The sequence below is a fragment of the Macaca mulatta genome, chromosome 7, assembly GCF_049350105.2.
Source record: "Macaca mulatta isolate MMU2019108-1 chromosome 7, T2T-MMU8v2.0, whole genome shotgun sequence".
Classification (NCBI taxonomy): domain Eukaryota; kingdom Metazoa; phylum Chordata; class Mammalia; order Primates; family Cercopithecidae; genus Macaca; species Macaca mulatta.
Window position 1 is genome coordinate 25,512,464 of NC_133412.1, and position 23,849 is coordinate 25,536,312.

Sequence of the window (23,849 nt, forward strand, 5' to 3'; positions counted from 1 at the left end):
ACCGTGACATTCCTACCCCTAGACTCATTTTCAAGAGGAAGAAATACATTTCTATCCTGATCAATTGCTGCTATTTGGTCGCTTTCTATTAAACACAGCTGAACACAATCCTGATGACTGTTTTTAATTTAAATGACTTACTGCCTTCAATAGTTTTTCTACATGTGGTTACAAAAACACTAAAAGTGTTTTTCTGAAGACATCATTTATATTGGCTTTTGTTTTCTCTTTTGCTTTATGCTGTAGAGCACTGAAAGCTGTTTTTAATATGATTTTCATTCTCCCTTTTTAATTTTACTAGTAGAACCACGATTTTGTTTAGGGTAGCAGTATGCCCACCTGAAATACCGGGAGTGACGATAGGCACAGTTCTATCGAATTAGTTATAAGGAGTAGTGCAACAGGGATTTTCAGAGGGTTTTTACTTTCCTAATAAGCTGTTTGCCTACCTGCCTTCTTGTGAGGCTAAAGGGTGAAGTATCCATCTTGAAACCAAGAGTCAACATGTGTGAATACAAATGCCACGAGCTAAGGAAGACAGGTGAGAAAGACAGGAAACTAAAACATTGATGGCCTCATAAAGTCACTGGACAAGCCCTGGACTACCCACATCCAAACTTCTTCGTGTTTAGGGTGAAAAATTACCTCCATTGCCTTTAGGCATTGCCACTGCTTTTCTGTCTGTGGTCCTCCATTTAATGAAACTAAACAGAATCCAAAAATTGTTTTTGGATTACAGCCCTTTTCCTCAAGGGTCACACCATTCCTGATGGCTGCTTATGAGCCTAGTTTGTTGAAAGCTATGATTTTTCAGTAGTATACTAATGTGATATTTTTTCATGGTGTATTGCAAAATGGTAGATTGAAGTGATTTCATGTCATATTTCAATTCACAAACTGTTTAAACATGCAGAATATATATATGTGTGTATATGCAAAATGCAGTATGTATATAAACAAGATATATTTCCCTGATTTTCATTTCTAGCTATTTTTATCAGTCAGGAAAAGAAAGCTTTTCATTCAGTCAAGCTCGATAGATGTTTCCTCTAGGAAAGGATTTAATGCACAAAGTCTTAGAGGCTTATATAGCAATTAGTAAGGCTGAGAGGGCAAAGGTCCAGGAGCTATTACTGCAGTTTGAAATATTAGGAAGAGCATGAGTCACAAGGAACCATGGCCAATGATCCCTCTGACCTGTAACAACAAGATAAGTCTCAAGACTTCCTTGTGTCCAGAATCTGCTGACTTAACATCCCATCTGCCATTTGCTATACCCACAAAGTTACCTGCAGCCACTACTGAAGTTGATGGCTTCTCTTTCCCTTCCTCCTTGCAAATTTTGTAACAGTGCCTCTCCTTGGTAGAATTTAGGTTGGAATACTATTAGCAACAGAATTTAAGAAATGTCTCATAGGAGAGAGAACTTAGAAGGGCAAAAACGATGCTGAGTGTCAATAGGTAATATTTGGCACAGTTTCTAAACCATTTGGCATGCTTTCTGAGGTACTCACGTATAAAGGAGGCAGTTATCCTATGTGTGCAGTCGTGCTGTAAAAAATAAAATCAGATTAAATGTTTTAAAATGTGTAAATTAAACATAGGAAACAACAACTTACAAACTGAGAGATCTCAAACCGAAAATGGTAAGTGGAAGCTCAGAGGCATGGCATTATAGGCTGGCTTATAAAGCAAAAATGAAGCTTTAACTTTTACGGTGATTTGTCATTACCATGGAGATTTTCAGACAACAGATTGGTTTAAAAATCATCATCTTATACCATTTCTGGAAAACAACTTAAGTTTTACTTTGAATTGTCAGAGGTATTTACAAGAAATAACCTAAGTTACTCTTCCATGGCCTAACTGGTTTTGTCTGCTCAGAGGATTCTCAAACCTGGTCTCCATTTTGTTTTGTTTTAAGAATCCATTCATTCATTGTGTGTGTTAGATTTAAAAATGCCTGAACTTCTAAATAAGATAATGTAAACATACTTGTGACTTCTCTTATTCTCTTGACTCCATTAACAAATCTCAATTGTGAGTTCCTTGCAATATCATTCAGGCTACTAAAGAGACTGCATGGTAATACTGTCAGTCTAGATGCTCTGACAGTCCCAATGTCACACAGCAAATGTAGGCTTGCGTAAGTGTCCATGTGCATCAAACCAGATTTCTGCATCAGAACTCTGAATATTTCTGGAAACTAGTATCAACAACATTTCTGAAAAATCAAGCCTTATTCTTCCCAAGTGCCTTTGCTTTGAGCACTGTCTAAAGTCCTGGGGACAGTCACATAAGAACTACTGTAGAACTACTGTAGACTAAAACATTATTACAATTCATCAGTCCTCAGAACATTAGGCTTATATTTTCTCCTCAAAAATCTTCATATTTGTAAGTACTGTTTTAGATAATAGTCACTAACTTCAATTTATTTTATATTGACTTTTAGGTAGTATTGAAAAAGAAGGCCCCTCCTTAGTTCTTTCTGATTGTCTCCTATAGTTACCTAAAGTGTCTTCGCATCTCACCAGATAAACATTCCTTCAGTTTAGCTTTGCTTAAAATGAGAGGTGTGGCTTTTATTTGGCTAGCCTAGTTTTAGAAATCTGATACCAAGTATGCAAGTGTTTATTCTTTAACAATACACAGAACCCTGAAAAAGGAAAATAACTCACATTCTATAAAATCATACATTAAAAATAACTGACAACTTAAGAAAATTGAAAGATAAGCCACAGACTAGAGTAAAATCTTTGCAAAACACATATCTAATAAAGAACTTATATCCAAAATATATAAAGAACTCTTAAAACTCAACAATAAGAGCACAAGCAACCCAATTAAAGAGTGGAAAAATCTGAACAGACACGTAACAAAGAAGATATGCAAGTGAAAAATAAGCATATGAAATTATCATTAACATCAGATGTCCTGGGAGTTCAAAATTGGGACGATAATGAGAAACCACTGTATATTATTGGAATGGCTAAAATCCAAAACACTGACAACACTAGATGCTGAAGAGGTATGGAGCAACAGGAACTCTTATTCATTACTGGTGGAAATACAAAATGGTGCAGCCACTTTGGAAGACAGTATGGCAATTTCTTACACAGCTAAATACAGTCTTACCATACAATCCAACAATCATGCTCTTAGTTATTTGCTGAAACGAATCGAAAACTTATGTCCACACAAAAGCCTGCACACAAATGTTTATAGTATCTTTATTCATAATTGCCAAAAATTGGAAGTAACCAAGATATCTTTCAACAGGTGTATAGATAAATAAACTGTGGTATATCTATACAATGAAATATTATTGAACAATAAAAAATAAATGAGCTATCAAGCCATGAAGGAAGCTTACATGCATGTTGTTAAATGAAAGAACATGCATTCTTCATTTAAAAGTCATGAAGGAAGCTTACATGCATGTTGTTAAATGAAAGAAGCCAGTTTGAAAGGGCAACAGAGTCTATATGACTCTATACATACATTCTGGAAAAGAGAAAACTACAAGACAGTTTTCAGATCAATGGATTCCAGGGGTTTATGAGGGGAAGAGGAAGGAATAAATAGAGGATATTTAGAAATGTGAAACTATTCTGCTTGAAAATATAATGGTGAACATATGACATTATAGACTCTTCAAAAATCATAGAACTGACCAACACAAAGAATGAACTCTAGTGTAAACTGTGGACTTAATTAATAATAATGTAACAAAATTGTTTTATCAATTGTTAACAAATGTATCACACTAATGTAAGATGTTAATAACAAATGAAACTGTGAGAAAAGGGGTGGGAGATATACAAGAACTTTCTGTACTTTCTGACTTTTCTGTAATCCTGAAACTGCTCTAAAAAAATTAAGTCTATTCAATAACAAAAGTAACTGGCAAGATTTAGGGAAAATTTTATGTTGGAGAAAAAAGTGTAAAACTTACATAACATCACAACCATAGCACTGCAAAAACATTTACAAAGCTAAGAAAATGCTAGCACAATTAAAAATAAAAGTTACGATTTATATTTCAATATATTTAGAACTTCACAAATTTGTTTGAGTTAAGAAAGAATGATGGGATAAATAAAACAAAGGTTGAGTTACAAAAACAAGGACAAATGCACAATGATCAGGAAGAATTGTGCAATAAGCATTTTCAAGACCGAGCATGTGGTCAAATTAAGCCAAGAGGAAAAAGGAGGAGTGAATGGGTGTTGTATATAGGACTACTTTCCTCCACAGCTTACTACCTTCAGCTGTGTTAGTGGACTTAGAGTGCAACTGCTTTTACTTCGTAATCAAAACATTAATGTACTAGTGCAAATCATGTATAAAACAATTGATTTCCACATTCCATTGACATTCCTATTTGCCAATTATTTTTAACTGAGTCCTATTACAGAAGCATACATTATGATAGAAAAGAAAACTGCTCTTGTTTCTCTATCTTTCGCAGAACAAAATAACTTAAGCTAATCTCTATACATTATACCGTAGTTATGGCTCACACATTCGTGGAGATTGTACCCAAGGTACCCTCTCATACTCATTAGATTCAACAGTAAATATAGTAGAGGGCTTAAAGTACACTTTAAATGAAACAATTGAAGGCTTATGGGCAGTAAAACTAAAAGCAATTAAATGAAACTTCATTTAAATAGATCACTCGGAACTGAAACATTTAGTACATTTTTCTTTGCAGAAAAGTTTACCAGAAAACATAGCATCTCATTTTCAATGGGACTCATCAACCAGACCAGCATTAGATCATTAACTACACTAAAGTGTCATCATGCTCAGTTCACTGAGGAGTCCACATACTTAGATCATTTCTTCACTGTTGACAAAATCCCACACAGTCATTTTCTAATCAAATCTAATTATCCTATTACTGTACTCTCTAATCCTATTTCAGCACATTCAGCCTTGGATTACTTTTGAGATATCAGATGGTAAAAATGACCTAAAGAAAGATTTCCAAGGGGGAAAAAAATAGAAAGCTAATGGGGTAGCTTTAAAATATGTAGGAGTTGGCCGGGCGCAGTGGCTCACGCCTGTGATCCCAGCATTTTGGGAGGCCAAGGTGGGCAGATCACGAGCTCAGGAGTTCAAGACCAGCCTGACCAACATGCCAAAACCCTGAAATACCAAAAAAAAAAAAAAAAAATTAACCAGGAGCAGTGGCATGTGCTTGTAATCCCAGTTACTTAGGAGGCTGAGGCAGGAGAATCACTTGAATCCAGGAGGCGGAGGTTGCAGTGAGCAGAGATCGAGCCACTGCACTCCAGCCCGGGCGACAGAGGGAGACTCCATCTCAAAAAAAAAAAAAAAAAAAAAGTAGGAGTTTAAGCCATTCAATACTTAGTTGTAAAAAAGGGAATGAGATCATGTACCATTCATTTACAGCAGATTTTTCGGTAGGCTCTTTGGATTACCTTGGGATTATAAAAATGAACTTCCAGAGATCCATGAATACCTGAGCTGTGAGCAAAACATCTGTATATATGTATTTTTAGGAAGAAGGCATATATTTCTTAGTGAAATTTCAAAATCATTCTTATTCCTCCCCTCAAAACAATGATTAAAACTGTGTATGTAGACAAAAAAGACATGGGTAGATAAAAATAGCATTCAAATACACAGGAATTCATTTTTTGAAAAATAAAGAGTTGACTTTTGAATATAGCTAATTACCTAACATCATCTAAAGCCAAAAAAGCATTGGATTATCTTAAAAAATGGTTATACCAAAACTAATTTATATTTGTATTTAATACATGTTTTAAAATTTCACATTTGAAAGATATGCTATCCAATGTTTGAATCAATAGCAATATTCAAATTAAAAAGCACAGCCACATTAAAATATTTTAGTTAAGGAATAGTAATCAAATCTCAGCCAAACAAAAAGTAGATTTTCCTGAAAAGTTGAAAGTAACATGTTGGCCTAATAGGTTAAAGAGGTAAAGGTGATCTCACTTTGCAACAGTTGACAGCAAGAAGTCAACTAGAGCCAGGATGGCAAAAATTTATGCAAGCTAAATTTTCCTCTGAAAAGAATCCTGAGCTCAGTTATCAGAGGAAATTCTTGTTTTCAGTTGCTTTGTGACAATCTTATTCTAGAATATATTCATTAGAGTGGGGCTATCATGCTTTCTAAATTCCTATGGTTACCATGTCTTCTAACAAGGTGGACAATTAACACTTCCAATCTCTGAGATAACAAAAAGTCTTAGTCATATAAGGGACACTATTTAGAGTATAAAAATAGCAACAGGGTAACAAAGTGGTTTGAAATTAAGCTGATCTATAATTATATAAACTGAAAAAATTCTTCTGTCATCTTGACATTTTAATATTTCCTCATTATAGTTTAGATTTTTATCTTCATAGCTAATTAGATGACACATTTTTCTGTATGTTAGTATCCTATTTAAAATAAATTTATAAAACAACCATATATACTCACCCAATAATCAAAAAGTAGAGAAATTTACTTTATTTATTTATTTGTTTACTCCACATCTGATTTTATGAGGACATTTACATGAGATCACACATTAAAACAGATAACTAAAAGAAAATAATATTATCATTACCTGAGAAATCAAAATTGCAGTAGTTAAGGTGATTAAAAGAAAAAAAAAGAAGAGATATAAAAGCCTTAAGGTCTTACCTAGTTACTTATTTTCAGCTGTTAATTTGACTCTGACATCCCTGGTAACTAAAATAAATGCTAACTTTAATTAGTTATGTCATTTTCACTGTATATAAGAACAGAACATACCACTTTACCCTGGGTTGATTTAAGTGAGGAGGAGATGTATGAAAGTTCAATTCATTAAACTGGTATTGAAAGAAATGCTTTTGGGGATATGTCTATGAAATCTAAATCCATTAGGCATCTTTATATAAGAAATAGTAAGTTATATGTTGACCAAGATTTTAGTAACAACTCTGTAGTAGATATAGAGCAGATTGTGTAAGCTGGGAGCTTTTTCATATAGAATTACTGTATATAAGCTGAGAGCATAATGTCAAAGCATAGTAAAGGCAATTCTGTTTGGGGAAGTTATAAACAATGCCACCCACATATTTACCTTTCTAATAACTTGGATTGTTCTGAAAATAAATCACAGATGCTCCAGAAGTATAGGTTATCCACATGTGCTTTAGAAAGGCATTCGTATATTTCATGTCTTTCAGCAAATTTTTGGAAAAGTTGGGCAGCAGATATTGGCAAGGACCTGAAGTACAATTATTCTGTGTTTTACCTTTTTGCAATTCTTCATCCCTTCTTTGGCAATGGCTAATAAAATATGAATAGCATATTAATCTGTGTTTGTATAGAACTTTGTAGAACTTGCCGTATTATTTTGCCATGTATCTCCTCAAGGGCAGAGACCAAATCTCATTTGTCTTTGTATCTCAGCATCTAGCAAAGAAAGTGGAACCTAATGGATTTTTAATCCATTATGCTTTCCTGAATAAGCCATTTTGCAGACTTTTGAGAGCATAATTATCTTTCCTATAGCTTGAAAAGGGTCAGGGTCATGCACCAACTAATACCAAGGAACCTAATTTATAGTCAATGCTTTCCTTTGGCATCAATTCAGAAGCGTTAATGGGAAACACTAGCAACCTTCAAAATGTAAGCATGTGTGTATGAAGTCAATGACATAACAAATCAACATTCATACAAATGATCTATGAAACAAGAACCCTATTCTACCTTTTAAATTAGGTGAGAATTAGATCCGTAATATCCAGATTTTAAAAATCAGCTTCATGGGCATTCACTATGGAGCCATATTTCAAGTCATAAAATGATAAGTCACAGTTTCCAACCATGATAATAAATTATTGGAGTAGGGCTCATACATCCTCAGCAGAATCATGTAATTTAGTTATGCTCCCTTGAGCTGGGCCTGCAAAGAGAATGAAGGATTGTAGATCATAGTATGGAAATACAGAGTCAACTGTACCAGTAGTCCAGACAATGTCAAAATCAAAATCAAAGGAATCAAATTCATAAAAAATTGTTAATATTGTACAGACAAAATGTTTACATGATTAGTCTCTGAGCTAATTTTGAATAAATTATTTTTGTAACACTTTGAAAGCATACATAGAATAATAGATGGAATAAAATGATCTCCTTTCCCACAATCTATGACTGACTGCATTGCCAGAATACAATATCTCTAGCATTGTGCTACTTTTATTTATTTATTTTGATACAATGTCTCACTCTGTCTCCCAGGCTGGAGTGCAGTGGCACGATCTCAGCTCCCTGCAATGTCCGCCTCCTGAGTTCAAGCGATTCTCCTGCTTCAGTCTCCTGAGTAGCTGGGATTACAGGCACCCACCACCACACCCAGCTAATTTTTGTATTTTCAGTAGAGACAGGGTTTCACCATGTTGGCCATGCTGGTCTCAAACTTCTGACCTCAGGTGATACTCCCACCTTGGCCTCCCAAAGTGCTGGGATTACAGGCATGAGCCACCACTCCCAGGTGCATCTTGCTACTTTAATTGGTCTCAAAACTAGTAATCTCTGGCATCACCTAGGAAATTGTCAGAAAAGCACAATCTGAGACCCAACCCCACACCTACTGAATCAGAGTCTGCATTTTAGCAAGGTCGTTGGAGATTCATATGCATGTTATATTTCAAGAAGCACTGTTCTAGCCCAGAGTGCTAATAAAGAATGTGGCCCTTGGCAAGCTTAAAAAGAGTCAATAAAACCATGGCCATGGAAATGTCCCTAGAAGAAGATATGTCTTTCACTCTTTCATAGGGGGCAGTTAGTTCACCTACATTTTAGGACATCTTAATAGTTTCAAATCGAAAAACAACTTTTTAAAAATGTGGTCTTCTATGAACTCCCAGTTATACATTGCCCATTTTTTTGTAAGACCATTACGTTTCCTAAATCAGTAAACACTCTAAATAATCATAAAGTTTGTCTTCACTTTGTTATTGAATCTAGTTACACTTACATTATGTTTTCAACTTATTTTCTTTAGATAAATGTCCCAATTCTGTATCTACATTTCCCCCAACCACTCACAGTCCAGTAGTTATAAGGTGAATAATTAAGGTTGTAGGGGATCTACAAGTGCTTACAACTTGAAGGTTCTGGATAGAGTAGCAAAACATAAATAGAATTGGGAACCCTATAACTGAGTTTGTTGAAACGACCAGACCCCTAAAATAAGGATAAAGAGCAAGGTTTCTGTTGTTTGTTTTGTTTTGTTTTGTTTTGTTTTGCGTTGCTTTGCTTTGCCTTGCTTTCAATGTCGGTTAGGTTTAGAATCTTCATATTCAACACTGTTTAGAAAACGTACCTGGCGGCTATCTAGGGCTTTATCAGAGCGTTTTCTGGCTGCTATTTTGTTGTCTTCTAGCTTGTGTTTGGGAGCCGGGTCTCAACACGCACCATTTCAGCACTACGGACAGCGCCTAGGCGCCTTCTCCTAGCAACGGAAGGGGATTCAGTTGTGTTTGTGTGGAAGGGAGAAGGGAAAGAGTAGGGGAAACGAACTCCAAACGACACACTCAGTCTCCGGTTAAACCAATACACCTTTCACTCCTGAATTTTCCTTACCGGATAAGAAGAAACATGTAAGAATTTAGTGCCTACTGTTCTACTGAAACGGCTGTCACCAAAGCACAGCAAAATGCCCGCGGCACAGCCAGGAATGCAGCAAGGAGAGCAAAACAAGGATTTCAGCAGTAAATCAATTAAACCCCCATTGCCTTACTAAACAAAGATAGTGATAAAATCTGATTGCTAACCTTCAGGGTGTGTTATGAGGGAAAAAAAGGAGCGTCTATTTTTTTTCTTCCTCTCTTTCTCTTTCTTTTAGCAGAACTGAGGAATAGATAGAGCCTGTTGCTGCTGGAGCCAATTCCCTTTCCCTCCTCATCTCCCACCTCCTTTCAGTCTCACATACACACACAGACGCTGTCACAGACACATGCGAGCGCAAATATTTACACACTGCCACACCGAAGAAATCCATGCACGTTTTCCTGCAAACACGCGCGCGCGCACACGTACTTCGGCGGGCGCCCACGTCCTCTGTCTCACCGACAGACACAGACATTTACACTTCTAGGCCAGGAAAGCGCTAACCAGGGTCCTGTGACTCCACGCAGGTTCCAGAACACGCCTTCTACATTGTTACTGAACCGATCCGGGAACGCAGACAAACGTGCCAACACTTAAGTCTACTGGCTGGACTTCATCTCCATGGCAACAAGCATGGAAGGTGAGACATCGCTGTCTGCGAAGTAACTTTCTCCCCCTTCCCTCCGCATTAACTGACAGCGTTCCAAATGCAGGTCGATTTGAGAAATATGTCCTCATTCTCTTGTATTTCTGAAGCAAAAGAGCGGGGGGTGGGGGGGTGGGGTGGGGAGCCAGCAGGTCTGATAAGTTCAAATTCTAAAGGGAAAACAGCACCCGTAATGCTAGCGCTACTGCTGATGCGGCTGCCAGGCGGGGGAAAAGTGTTGTGTACGTGCAGATTGCTGATGCTTCTCCCATAATGTTTTGCAGGAAGTTTCCATGCTTCTTCGGTTTAGTACGTAGAAAGAGACCTGGAAACAAACAACGCAGAATGATGATGATGCTCTAGGTTTCTTTAATGAGATATTTGGAGAATTTTCAGACCAGGTTTCTCAGTGCGTTGGAAGGATTGAGTGTCAGAGTCCTTGAGCCATCCAAAGATTATCTTAAGAGAGAAATTCTCTTAAGGTTGAAATCTGAGGGTTTGGGGGTGGATTCTGGCAGATCCTAAGGTTTGGGACCTCTGGAAAGCCCTGAAATTTATGCATTTCACCATGATGAAGACATCTAGGTTAGTAATTTAAGGTTTTCCTTTGATTCCAACACATTCGATTCTTAATGATTAACTACCTCTGTGCAGATGTGGTTTCAATAATGCTTCTTTTCTCTCTTTTACTGGGATATAATAACATTTATATTTTGTGTGGAGTGTGTATATTTATGGAATGGTTCATTATTTTTTAACCTTGGATTTTCTTATATGTCTTATTTCATGAAATTATGAATGTCATCATTAGCAGTAGAGATTATTATATCTAATGACCAGTGCTAAAATACTTTCTACGTAGAACATCATATTCCACTCTAATAGTTACTATTTCAGGTTTATTGTTTGGAATACCATTACTAGAGAAATAAACAAGAGGAAAAACCTGTTGATTAAAATAAAGCACAAGAGGATCTTTCTTTAATGGGTACACACTTTTTAACATTGGTTTCTGTAATTGTGCATTGTTGCATGATTAAATGATTTTATCTGAAAGGTGTATTTTTATATCTCTAGTAAGGTTATTTCACAGAAGAAATAAACATCACTAACAATATTCATGAATATGAAAGGCTGCATATCAGGTATAAAAATACTATCATCTTTGCTTAACTACTTACAGTGATATGGTTTGTAAGTACTGATCATAGTAAGACTTTGTTTTTTACTTACTAGCTGCTAATTACAAAGCAACTTCATGAGATTTGGGCTATTTGATAATCTACAGGAACACCCTTGGCCCAATCTCATGACTCATCAGTACTTAGAAATCTTAGTGCCTGAGAATTGCCGTGAAGTAATTTCAACCAAGTTACTCATTGCCAAAGTACCTAACCATTTATTCCAGTGAATATGGCTCAAGACAGTATTTTATCATTTGCAGCAGTAGTGTTAAAAGATACTTAAATATTTTAATCATTATATATATTGATCCTGATATTTAAACTGCATTGTTGATTTTACCCAGTTTTGTGGTGTAATATATTTCAAATAATTTTTACCACTACCCAATTTTACATTCTACTTATTTTTGAAAATTCATTTTTTAAACTATTTTTACATGGATTTTTAAAAATATATGGTTTGTAAATTAATCTAAATTTTCTCAGATTTCTTTCTTTTTCTATTCCCCAGTAAACAGGATATTAAGATGATGCTTCTCCAGGGCTAGGCATTACACTGTCTGTTGTGAAGAGCTCTTCCAGCAATTAGAGAAAGTGAAAATGCATATTTTATCTATAACTGTTGAGCATTTTGAATACCTTAGTAATTGTGAATGAATCAGTTTTATAACTGGAGACTTTTGTTTTTAACAATATTCTGTTATTAACAATATTTTTATATCATATTACGCTCTATATCAATAGAAAAGCAGAAGACTTGGCACACTCAACAGTATATTCTCAAAAACTTTTGATTTGGTGTTGAAATGAGACAAGTTGTTCATTTCATGGAGCAAGTAAAATGGAAAGTTTGGGCAATTGTTTGAAAAATTTAGGCCTGAAATACTGGTATTTCAACTGCTACATATATGGTTTAAATTACCAAAACCATCTATTTGCTGAACACATTGTTAGGCAATTGCTTAACTTTTTACTTCTATTTGCTTGTGTAGGCACAGCCTACAGCAATAGGCAGACTTTTTAATCAGCCTTTGAATATTACTTTTTCAGTTGCTCTCCTTGACCTGTATTTTGTTTTCATCTTTAGTATGAAGTATACTTTTATGATAAATATAAAAGCCCGTTTTCCCTTTTAAGATATTAATAAAACATTTGTTCTTTCTCAACCCATTTTTTTTGGTTAAAAATGGAAATTTTACACTTCTTTGAACCCAGGTAAATTTACGTAGCTCTTCCTTTAAAAACTGAATATGCAGTCATGTTTTCGTTATTGAAAGTGATTCATCTTATGATTTAACCTTCTGTACCGACTAAAACTTACTTTCTGTCAAGTTTATTTACCACCTGACTCCATTTTCTCATTACCCCTTACTTCTAAATCCAATTCAATTTAGTGTCCCTCCTAGACTCTCAACTAAATTTTTATAATGATGCAATAATTCTGAATGCCAACCATAAGACCCAGTTTTTCAGTGCTTAGTTTCCATCACCACTGTAGAATTTGACACTGTTTGCTAATTCCTCCTTCTAGAAACCGTAGCCTCCTTTATTATAGGTGAATTTTCTGCTACAGATTTACTCATGATTCATCTTATATAACTCCAGTAGGAGATCCTCCTTGTAGGAGAGGCATTCCTTGAAGTTCCTTGCTAGGCTTCTTCCATCTTTAATCCTTTGTGGTAACAGAAAATAGACTTTAATGGAATTACAGTAAAATTGCTCTCTGGATCAATCTAGAACAAGTCCTTCTGGCTTTCTACAAGATAATATTTCAAATATTTGAGTCTACCTATTGTCCTCCTTGGTCTTCCCCTTCCTAGACAAAGCTCAACAATTCTATTCTTCTTAAGTTTTGATCTGCAAATATTTCTATATACTGGGCTCTCTCCATCCTGGATAGAGTCTTCTACACAAACCTTATTCAACAACAATACCTTAAAATATTCTCCCCATCAAAAATTTTATGCTAGACAAAATGATCTGGATTAATTTATTGAAAGCTGACAATTGAGTGCCTACTATGCATCACACGAGTACCACAAATTCACCAAGTCCAGAAATAAACTCGTCATTTACTTTCTAAGTCTATACTTTGCTCTTATTTTCTTTGTTTTGATTAATAAAAACACTATATTTACACTTGTCAGAGCTTAATAGTGTAGAGTCCTCTTTGATGCCTCTCTCTCCATGGGCCCACTACTTTCCAAATCCTATCCCTCATATTTTTCTAAATATTTTCCAACGTCTACCCTCTTTCACACATCTACTCCCTAGTGTAGACCCTCATTGCTTCTCACCTGAACTATTTCTTTCCCATGATGCTCTCTCCCTCAAAATTATGTCTATTTCAGTCTCATCATCAAGCCACTCAGCCTTTAAGCAAATAAATTTCAAACTCTTAGCCTGACAGTCAAAATATTTCACAATTTGGCTCCAATCTACTTTTCCAATGCTTTGTTTCCCATACTCCCCCTTGCCTGTACCAAATTGCTCACTGTGCTGTGAATAAATCCAGTACTTTTTGCCTTCATATTTATTGCCATGCTCTTTTCTTCTTCACAGATCTGAATAATTGTCTCTCAAGATTCAGTTCAAATACAATCTCTTGCAAGAAAAACTTTCCTGATCCCTCAATGGGTGAAATCTTGATTTCATCTAAACTTGTTTATCCTTTTTGGATCTTCTTTTTTTTTTCACCAAGATGTTGAAGATAATAATATCAACATTATGTAGGTGTTGTGGGAATTAAATAAAATAATATATGTAAAGCAGTATTTGATACACAGTAGATTTTAAATACAAGTTTGTTTCCTCTTCCTTTTTTATTGCTTTTGTAGAAGCCTACATTGTTGTTTTTTTCCTTGTGTGTACGTGGCTCTTCTCCCTTACTAGCTGGAATCTTTTTGAGTAGAGGAGTCCATGTCTACTAGAGCATACTAGCAACCCAATAAACATTTTTCAGTGAAAGTATAGTGAATATATGCGGTGTTACTTTATATGTGGCCTGACACATTATAATAATGTTATTACTTTCTATCATTTGCACTCCCATTCAATTTAAGACATTTGCTTTTATAAGCCACCACCTCATATCTTTGGCTCAGGCTAACTCGATTAATTGCAGCTTACAGATTTATTTTACATGAACTGCCAAGTCATTATCTCCCCTGTTTGGAATTGGTGCATCTCCTTCCCTCCCACTTAAACAAAGGGCTTTAGAAGTGTTTCTATTAAATTTTATGTTCTAGCTTCAACCCAGAATTCTAGGCATCAGAATTGTTTTGAGTCTTTATTCCATGTACTGTCATATTTCAGCCAAGCCTTGTCAAATGTAATAAGCTTCACTTCAATATCTTCAACTTAGTCACTGTTCAAAAACACTGAAAAGTATGTGTAGATAAAGTGAAACCTTTGTAATATCACACTGGAGACCCATGTCCATGATTACAGAACCTGATATTTATTAGGGTAGTTCAGATCTATGAATCTGCATAAAAACACTAGTATCCAGGCATATCTCATGTCTTCCCCACAAAGATATCATGGGAGACTGTTAAATGCATTGCCAAAATAACTAAACCATGTCCATGCTATTTCCCTGATTCATCATATTAGTAGTAAACTTTTGAAAAGGAAGTGCATTGGCATTACCTATTAAACTCATGTTAACTTTTAATGACTTCTTAAATATTGACAAATTGCTTGTTAAATAATTAATTATGGGTTTGCAACAAAGACCTATTCCAAGGTGCCAATATATAATTTTTACAATTCCCTCTTACTCCTCTTGAAAATTGAGACATTTGTCCACATCCTTACCTCTGGCAGCTCTTTCATGGTCTGTAATTTCTCAAAAGTCTTGAAAGTATAGCTCCAAGTTATAAATTATCTGATCATGAGATTTTTTAACTCATTTAATGTGGCTAAACATTATTCTACTAAAGTATTGTCTGCTTACATTGTTTGATTGTTTGTGTGTGTGTGTCATTTCTAAAACCCATTCTATATTGGTTAAAAAGACAGAAGTAGATTAAGTAGTTCGGCCTTTTTTTGTTATTTGATAACATTAAACCATCTTGTGCAAATAAAGGGCTTAATCTTTTACTGGTCTATCTCTTGATCTGAGCATATTGTATGTGAAACCCTTCTACCTCAAAGCCTTTGTAAAGGCTGTTTCCACAAATTTCAAATCTATTCCTCCAAATATTTCCATGGTTCCCTTCTAGACATCATTCAGGGCAAATATTGTCTTCTTAGGGAAGCCTTTGCTGACCTCTTTAACTAAAGAAGTGCCGCTTATCCACCATCGTTCTCTTTCCACTTAATGTGCTTTGCTTTCTTTCATAGCCTTTATGACTATAAGTACCTGGTCTAATATATAGATGTGGATATATAGAGAGAGATATTTTTAAATAATTGTGTCTGACTTCACCACTGGATATAACCCTCAGTTTGGCAGGTGCACATTGTTATCTAGTTCACCACTGTACTCTAGTACCAAGAAAAGTACTGGCATCTAACAGATACTCAATATACATTTGGTTAATGAATAAATTAAAATAGTATTATATATCACCTTAAGTTCACTTAGCTCTTTAGATTTCTTAACAGCATTCTGAGGTTTTTGGTCACTTCTCAGCATTTTCCCTAGTTATACTGCATTGCTCCTATATTTGTACCAATAATAGAGACACAGAGTGCTTATAAATTATGTTCAAAGCCATGAAACAGCCATCCATCTATTCCTCCACGGTAGTATAAAAATGGTGACTTTGTTTATTCATTAACAGTGACTCTGCATATCTATTCATTCTTTATGCCTTTACCTGATTCCAAAAGCCTTTGAAGTATCTTACAATACCTTCTTAGCTAAGGGTAACAGTCAAGTAATGTAGAGGGCAGGGACAGACGAAGAAGGAGTAATTACACCAGAAATCTTAAGCTAACCAATGTCACTATAGTGGAATGCAAAATTTAACCCTGTACTTCCTGGCACAAACTAATGCCAGAATATATGATGGCCATATATCTTTCCTTAGAAAACAAAAGGAAACTCCCAAGGTCTCCCAAGACCCCAAAAGGATCTCCCAAGGAAAGATCTGTTTTCTCCACCTTTAAATTCTAAAAATGATGTGAGTCTAAGAATGTTAAGGAAATTTGATAGAAAAGAACAAAAACACTGAATTCTGAAAGAGCTACTGAGTTTTTATACATACTTTCAAATCCAATTTTTGAAATCAAATAAAAATTTTCTTTTTCATTTTAACTAAATGTATTTTCATGTTTTTTGGATATCTAAAAACTAGAGTATTGTACAAAACTTTATTTGAAGGACTTTATTCCTCAAAAAATATATTCTTCAATATATTTAGTTTAATTCAATTGAAATATTTATTGAATACCTATAGTGTGCTGGGAACTGTGATCATTAGATGAGAAGTAATTATTTTCCCTTTAAAAACAATAAATAACTCATTAATTTACATATCATCTAAAGCTCTAGGAACAAAGTATTATTTGGTGTATGATGGACATATTATATTCTAAAGTATAAAAAGATTTTGTTCTAACTAGGAAGATGCCTTGTTTTAAACTAATAGTAACAAATGACAAGAATGTTTTATTGCTGCCTCTAAAACAATGCCTCTTTTTGTTGGTTTGTTTGGTTGGTTAGTAGGTTTTAAGAAAAATAAGAGTGTAGTGGATTAATCACTGGTTAAGAGCCAACAGACTTAACTCCTTCAACGATCAGCTATGATACTGTGTCTGTGTCTACATTATGCATTTTCAAAACACCTAAATAAATTTAGCTAACATCATAACTATAATCAGTTTAGGCTGCTGCTAGACGATAACAAAAAGAACTAATTGAAAAATGAACAGATCATTAAAACTGCCCAGGTGCTTTAACTTTTGTAATGTCAATTGTTAAAGGTGGGGTTTTCCAGAAGCCAGACTCTGAGACAGAGGTTAGTTTGCTGAATTTTTATTGAGGACTGTCCTTGGGCTCCACAGCCATGGAAAAGTGGGGACTTAAACAGGAGTGGCCAGAAGTTGAACTGTGCTATGGACCCAATGACAGTCTCCGCTGACCCCATATAGAACTCTGAAGCTAAAATAGATTTTAGAGTTGTCTCCCTTTGATACAAGATGGCCACGCCTTTATACTATTATATAATCAATTATTGAGTATGGCCTCCCCTGGGAAGGGCCATGACTTTGGGTGAAGCAGCTCTCTGCAACCAAGGCAAATGGTGAAAGGGACTGACAGCTGAAGACTGTTCGCTGGCAACATTCCTTGCTGCTGGGCAACAAGTCCTTCGTTGAAGGGAATCTATTGGGAAACCATTGTCCATCAATAAACCACTTTTATTGCCTCATCTTACCCACATATCCCCTGAAATATCCACATGGTGTAGCCCAGCAAGGTTATGCTCTAGTAAAAATAATAAATGGACAAGTTAGTTGGCTGAATCATCTCCTTGGTCCAGCATCTCCATACAGAAACATCCTGCTATTTAGTTTCTTCATCCATTAAATAAATGATCCAGTGAGTGTATGGATCTTAACAAATGACTTTTAATTGACAAAAGCAAGAAAATTAGACATTTAGTCAGCAAAAGAAGTTCCAGTTAAGTCTCAGAGTCATTAGAGATTCAATTCAATCTTCTGTGCCTTTTACAGGATAAATACCACAACAAGAACTCAATCTTCCAGAAGATCATTCTCAGCCAATAAGTGTCCCTATATTTAAAAAACTAAAGTCTTTTCACTATACTATATTGATTAGGACAAAAAACGACTTAGTGGAAAGAAACTCAACAGGGGTTTGAACAATATTTTTCCCTTTACTAAACAAAAAATCAAACAATGAACATAAGCCATAACTATTGAATATTTCTGCCACTTAAGGTTTGAGGATAGAGCTTTTTTGTAATCTAAATCATTATAAAACAAAATATTGATGGATATTAGTTGGTGTATCATTTGCAGAATAACTTTGAAAGCTACAAGGCCTGCTTTTATTACTCTCTTTTTTCATTCCTTACCTTCCATCCTTCATTCTGTCTCAGTTGTTTCCTGAAAATTAGGAGCAAACAAATCTCAAGGGTCAGTAATTTTAATAAATATAATTCTTAAAAATTATCAGAAAAAACAACAATAAAAAAGAAAATACCAACAGTCTATTATTTGCAGTTATTGGATAAAAAGCTATTTGGTGACAGTCCTCTCAAAAAAGGTGGCTGCACATTAGTAATTATTTGATTAATTAAATTTATCTTTATTTGTAATTAATTCACTTAACTACCTTAAGACATCAAATGGGAAAAAATCTGTTTTGTTTCAGTTCAACATATATTTTCTGAATGCGTTAGTGTTAGTTTTAGAATCTCAGCACAACAGGGACTTAGGAGTAGAAATCTCGTTGGGAGGGCGACTGGGGAATTTGTCTTGAAGTTGAATTTGCAGAGAAAGCATGCTGTTTAACTTGGATTTTATGTTTACTTAGGGTGTTCTGAAAGCTAATGGAGATGGTGGGGAGGTGGCTAATGGCCATAGCCACTGCTGCTTATTACTTGCAAGCTGCTCTGTTGGGCACTGCCTGCATTCATGTAATTTTAAAAACATAATTCCTCTCTTTAAGAAATTGACACTTAGTGTATCCAATGGTAGTGAAGAAAAAAAATGTAAATACATACATAAGAAACCTAAGGGGGTGAAAAAGAAAGAAGTCATTATATCTGTTTAAAAGGATCAGAATCTATACCAGTCAAAATGGCACTGGAAATAGACCTTGAAGTATGGACTTTAAACAGCTTGAGCAACTTACATGCTATGATTATTTATATTCATACCTACGCGTGCAAATATGAGGTGAAAATTAGATGACAATTCAGATCAAAGAAGCAGCTATCCAACTGTCTAGCAATGAATCAAAAGATTTTAGGGCTGATAATTTGAATACTCACCTTCATACTTGATTTATTTAGAGTATGTAGGCACAGTCTTATGTGTCCACAAAGGTAATTCTTCAATGACAACAGTTAGAAATAGCACCTCCAATGCTAATTTGATTCTGATCTGTATCTGATGATGTTTTCAAACATCCTTTGTGAGTTAAGTCAAGAAGGTTTGAAAAATGTCAGATTTTAATAAGCAACAACCTACCCAATACCATACAAGGGTAAAACTAAACTGAGTCCAATTTTGCACCTAGGCGAAGAGTTGATTCCAGAAGGAATTGTGAAGAGCCACAACAATGTGCCAGTGAATAATGAGTAGTACCTACTGTGGCAACTCTTCAGCTAAGATGAGTGTCAACGAAGTATCAGCTTTCTCATTGACTCTGGAGCAAAAAACTGGCTTTGCTTTTGTTGGGATTTTGTGTATCTTCTTGGGACTTCTTATTATCAGATGCTTCAAAATCCTGCTAGACCCATATAGTAGCATGCCTTCCTCTACATGGGAAGATGAAGTTGAAGAGTTTGATAAAGGGACATTTGAATATGCGCTCGCGTGAGAGTTCCAGCTATATGGTTTTTATGGTTGCGCCATTGGGACACATTCTGGATACAATTGTAATTACCTTGAGTGTGTGGGAGAGAGGCTCATTTTGTTCAGTGAATTCAATAAACATCTGTGACTAATTTCCTCACCATGCTGTGTAAATGATAAACTATCGTTGGGATTCGTCACTTTCCTCTGTTCCCACTTAGAGGTTTCCAATGAATAGAGCATAAGGATTGCTGCAGCAATGTTTACCATCTTTATTCTTATCGTGAACAACTGCCTTGAATTTCTGCTTCCTTTCTTGTGCTAATAAACTGTGCTAAAGACATCTTGCTCTCTCCCTTCTGCAAAGCCCAGGCACCCCCTCCACATTGCAGACTCAGACCCCTTTAGCTTTAGTAAGTGAGGTCTGAAACAGAGAATTTAGTCCAAAGAATAATCAAAATATTATTTGTCTAATGATAGCCATAGGTCAAAAACATTCACAGGTGAAAAAATATCTCAAAAATCTAACACCCAAAGCCTACAAGTAGTTACAGGCCCTAAAGGTCCCCAAATTTCACAGAGCCCTGACCCTCCTATCTGTCCTCTTTGTTGAATCTCTTGCAGTAAAATCCCATAGCTTGCAATCCAAACCAGACCTGACTCATACTGATGCTCCCTCCCCTACCCCTTGCATAAATAGAATTTAAAAGGGAGTTTCCAGCATGACCTAGTGGATAGAGTACTCTAAGCAGAAACAAAGACAGTCTCAGCTGTGCCACCAGTAGAGCTATGCTCTAATGGGTAAGTCATCTAATCTCTGTGAGCTTCAGTGAAGAGGAGTGCTAACATCCTTTTCAATTCTAGTGCCCTATGAATGCTACAAATGTACCTGAAAATCCAGAGATCTGAAACGAATGAGGATTTAAGATATCATGAAAAGTTTTTCAGATTAGGAGCCTAAACTCAGAGATTTGAAGTCTAATGTTAGCTTAGCCAAGAACTAGCTTTATGACCCAGAAAGTTACCTAAGGGGAACCTATCTTCCACAACAAGAATTAAGAAACCTATCCTGCATATCTTCAGGAATACTGAGAGGGCCAATTAGATATAATGAATGTGAAAGCATTTTGTAAACCATAAAACAGTATCTAAACATACCTTGCTATCATTATTTATTGTCCTCATCAGTAGCAGTAATATTCTCAAACCCTAAGAAGCAATGGCTTAGTGTAAATTATTCAATCTCTCTAGTATTTCATTCTCTTCAATTGAGAAATAAAAAGATAGAATTATATAGTTCTAAATTCTTTCCAACTACAAACTTCTGACTCTCTATGAGTCAGAATGGAGGAACATAGCAGGAGATAAATACAAAAATATTCATGTCCTTTGAAAACACACAACTGCAAAACATACCACAAAGGAACAAGACTAATATTGCCAAGGGGTAGCACTAAATTAGTTACTTTCAATTTATTTGATACTCTTATCAATTATTTGAGTTGAAGACTACTATGTCCATTTTATTTTTAATCTTAATTTTGCAGAAGAGAAACTGAAGCTGAGAGAAATTAACTAGCTTCCCAAGGTCACCATAGCTAGGGAATGGTTATGTTAGGGATTGAACTTGGGCAGTTTAATTTCTGCTGTATCCCTAGACACTGTCCTCAACACTTCTACATAGCTTATAGACATAGTTACTGCTCAGGTCTACAGAATTCCAAAACCACCTGTCTCTGTGAGATTCCTTGATGCTTTCCATCTCATAATAGATTTAGAACATATCTGTTATTAGCTGTAGATCTTCTGGATCAGATCCTCATCTCAAGGAGGCTCTCTGTACCCCAGTTGGTTCAAGAGTGTAGGCCTGGTACACATCTCATAGCCAGTTAGTAACTTGGCCCAAGAACAGGTCACTGGGCCAAGTTCAGCTGAATGTACTGAAAATTGTGTGTGCCAGGAAACTAGGTCTCTTTATTGACCAAGTCTTTTAAAGTACCAGATGTTTCACTTGTCTCCCAGAGAAGACACCTACCAAGACCCTCCATTTTGATGACTAGAACAAACCAAGGCCAGATCTTTATTTCAAAAGAAGAAAGACCTCTACAACCAAGAAAACTTTATGAAATATGAGCATTGTTTCTGGAAGTTCAACTCCCATAAGCTTTTCAAGTATATCAACTCTATCATAATATTATTTCCAAATCCACTAAAGAAAAATTCTATTAACCAAAAGTGTCTTCATCTGTGGTTTTTATTTGTGGTCTATTGGGTGCCTTAGTTTTTTGTTTTTGTTTTTCTTTTTTCTTTTTTTGGTGGGGGGGTGTTGGGGGGATAGAAAAGTCAGCATCTGTATTTTCAGAAACAGAAAGAATATAAAACATATAAAAGGCTGGTTACAATATGAAAACAACATGGAAATTTCATGAAATGCTAATTCTTCTAGGAATAGATGTTCAATGTCACAGCTGGATCAGCCTCTAGTTTCCCCTTCCCAAAAGCCTTGTCAGAGAGGACAGAGGAAAGATAGAGGAGCATACCTCAAGACAGCTTGCTCCTGTTACCTTTCCCGCCTGTCTGAAAGGCCTAAATCGGATTCGCCTTTCAAGGTTGGCTTTATGGATGCTGTAATTTCATCCATATCCCCCAAAACCATCTCCCATTTGTTCCAGGATGCCCGAATCCCCTTAATAGAGAACAAAGACTTTCATTTCACAATAAGAGATAAAAGGCTTAGAATGAAAATGTCTGGTTGATGTAAGACCAAGACTAAAACAAATTCATACCACTCTGAAGTCAGGCAGTCAGCCAGCAAGAAAAAGGAAATTGACTGGTATCAGAGGTATTCACAGTCATTGGTAGAGGAAAAAGGTTGCAGAGTAAATACGTGGCTCCCGAAAGGGTTGAAGGATGTCAGCTCATGGCTTCTGTCCTGGTCTGGTGAATAGGACCTGTTTTGGGTCCCAGCCCCATCCTAGCTGTCCCTTGTCTTGATATAAACAACCAGCCCCACCCAGCTGAATTTGAAAGGGGACATTCCTGTGCCAAAACACTTTCTATATGAGGAATCAGAACCCTTTGTTGAACAGATAAATGCCTTGTACTGGTGGCCTTCAAGAGTGGAATGAGTTATAGGTACATACTTGTAATTCTGTCTTTATTTCTGATATGGCCTCACGACATTAGCCTGACTGATTAGCATGACATTTACCTGACGAAGAGAATCTAAAGGGTTTTACTTAGGTGTCTCTAGACACTTCTATAATCCTGAATCAGTTCACTAACTTACCTTCACACTTATTTTTATAGACAAAATATCTATCCCAATCTCTAATGATTCATCTCATGATCTTGAATGTGCTAAGAAAAAATCTCCAGCTAATTGTAAATAGTGCTAAAATAGTAAAAGCAAGCACTAAGTACAAATTGTTGCTGTTCTAATGAGATCACTTGGACACAGGAAGGGGATCATCACACACCGGGTCCTATTGTGGGGTGGGGAGGAGGGGAAGGGATAGCATTAGGAGATATACCTAATGTAAATGACGAGTTAATGGGTGCAGCACACCAACATGGGACACGTATACCTATGTAACAAACCTGCACGCTGTGCACATGTACCCTAGAACTTAAAGTATATTTAAAAAAAAAAAAAAGACATTGGTTTAACGTTTATACACCAAATCTTACCTTTGTTTAGGATACTTTTCCTGACAATCTCGTTTTGAGTGGGCCTTTATTCATGTCCTTTTTGTTTCAGCAAATAATGGTGTTTAGATCTAAGTTCTATGCCTTGGAGATGTAAACTTTCACCTGTCATCCCTTTGAAGGTGTAAATTTAGGGTTGCTTAACTAACAACAGTCTAGA

The 23,849-nt window shown here is 35.8% G+C and overlaps 1 protein-coding gene and 1 long non-coding RNA gene across 3 annotated transcripts; one reads left to right on the plus strand and one right to left on the minus strand.

Annotated features, from left to right (window-relative positions):
* Nucleotides 1-6,501: 6,501 nt before the first annotated feature.
* LOC144329865 (uncharacterized) lies at nucleotides 6,502-10,152 on the minus strand. Its single transcript, XR_013395565.1, has 3 exons — nucleotides 10,026-10,152; nucleotides 9,369-9,497; nucleotides 6,502-7,946 (listed from the first exon to the last, which is right to left on the minus strand). It is a non-coding gene; the product is annotated as an uncharacterized LOC144329865 (long non-coding RNA).
* An 11-nt stretch (nucleotides 10,153-10,163) lies between these two features.
* CTXN2 (cortexin 2) lies at nucleotides 10,164-22,197 on the plus strand. Of its 2 annotated transcripts, NM_001361233.2 has the most exon segments (3): nucleotides 10,183-10,295; nucleotides 10,586-10,886; nucleotides 19,704-22,197. In NM_001361233.2, a coding segment is annotated over 1 exon segment (246 nt). In that variant the 5' UTR covers nucleotides 10,183-10,295; nucleotides 10,586-10,886; nucleotides 19,704-19,760; the 3' UTR covers nucleotides 20,007-22,197.
* Nucleotides 22,198-23,849: the final 1,652 nt, after the last annotated feature.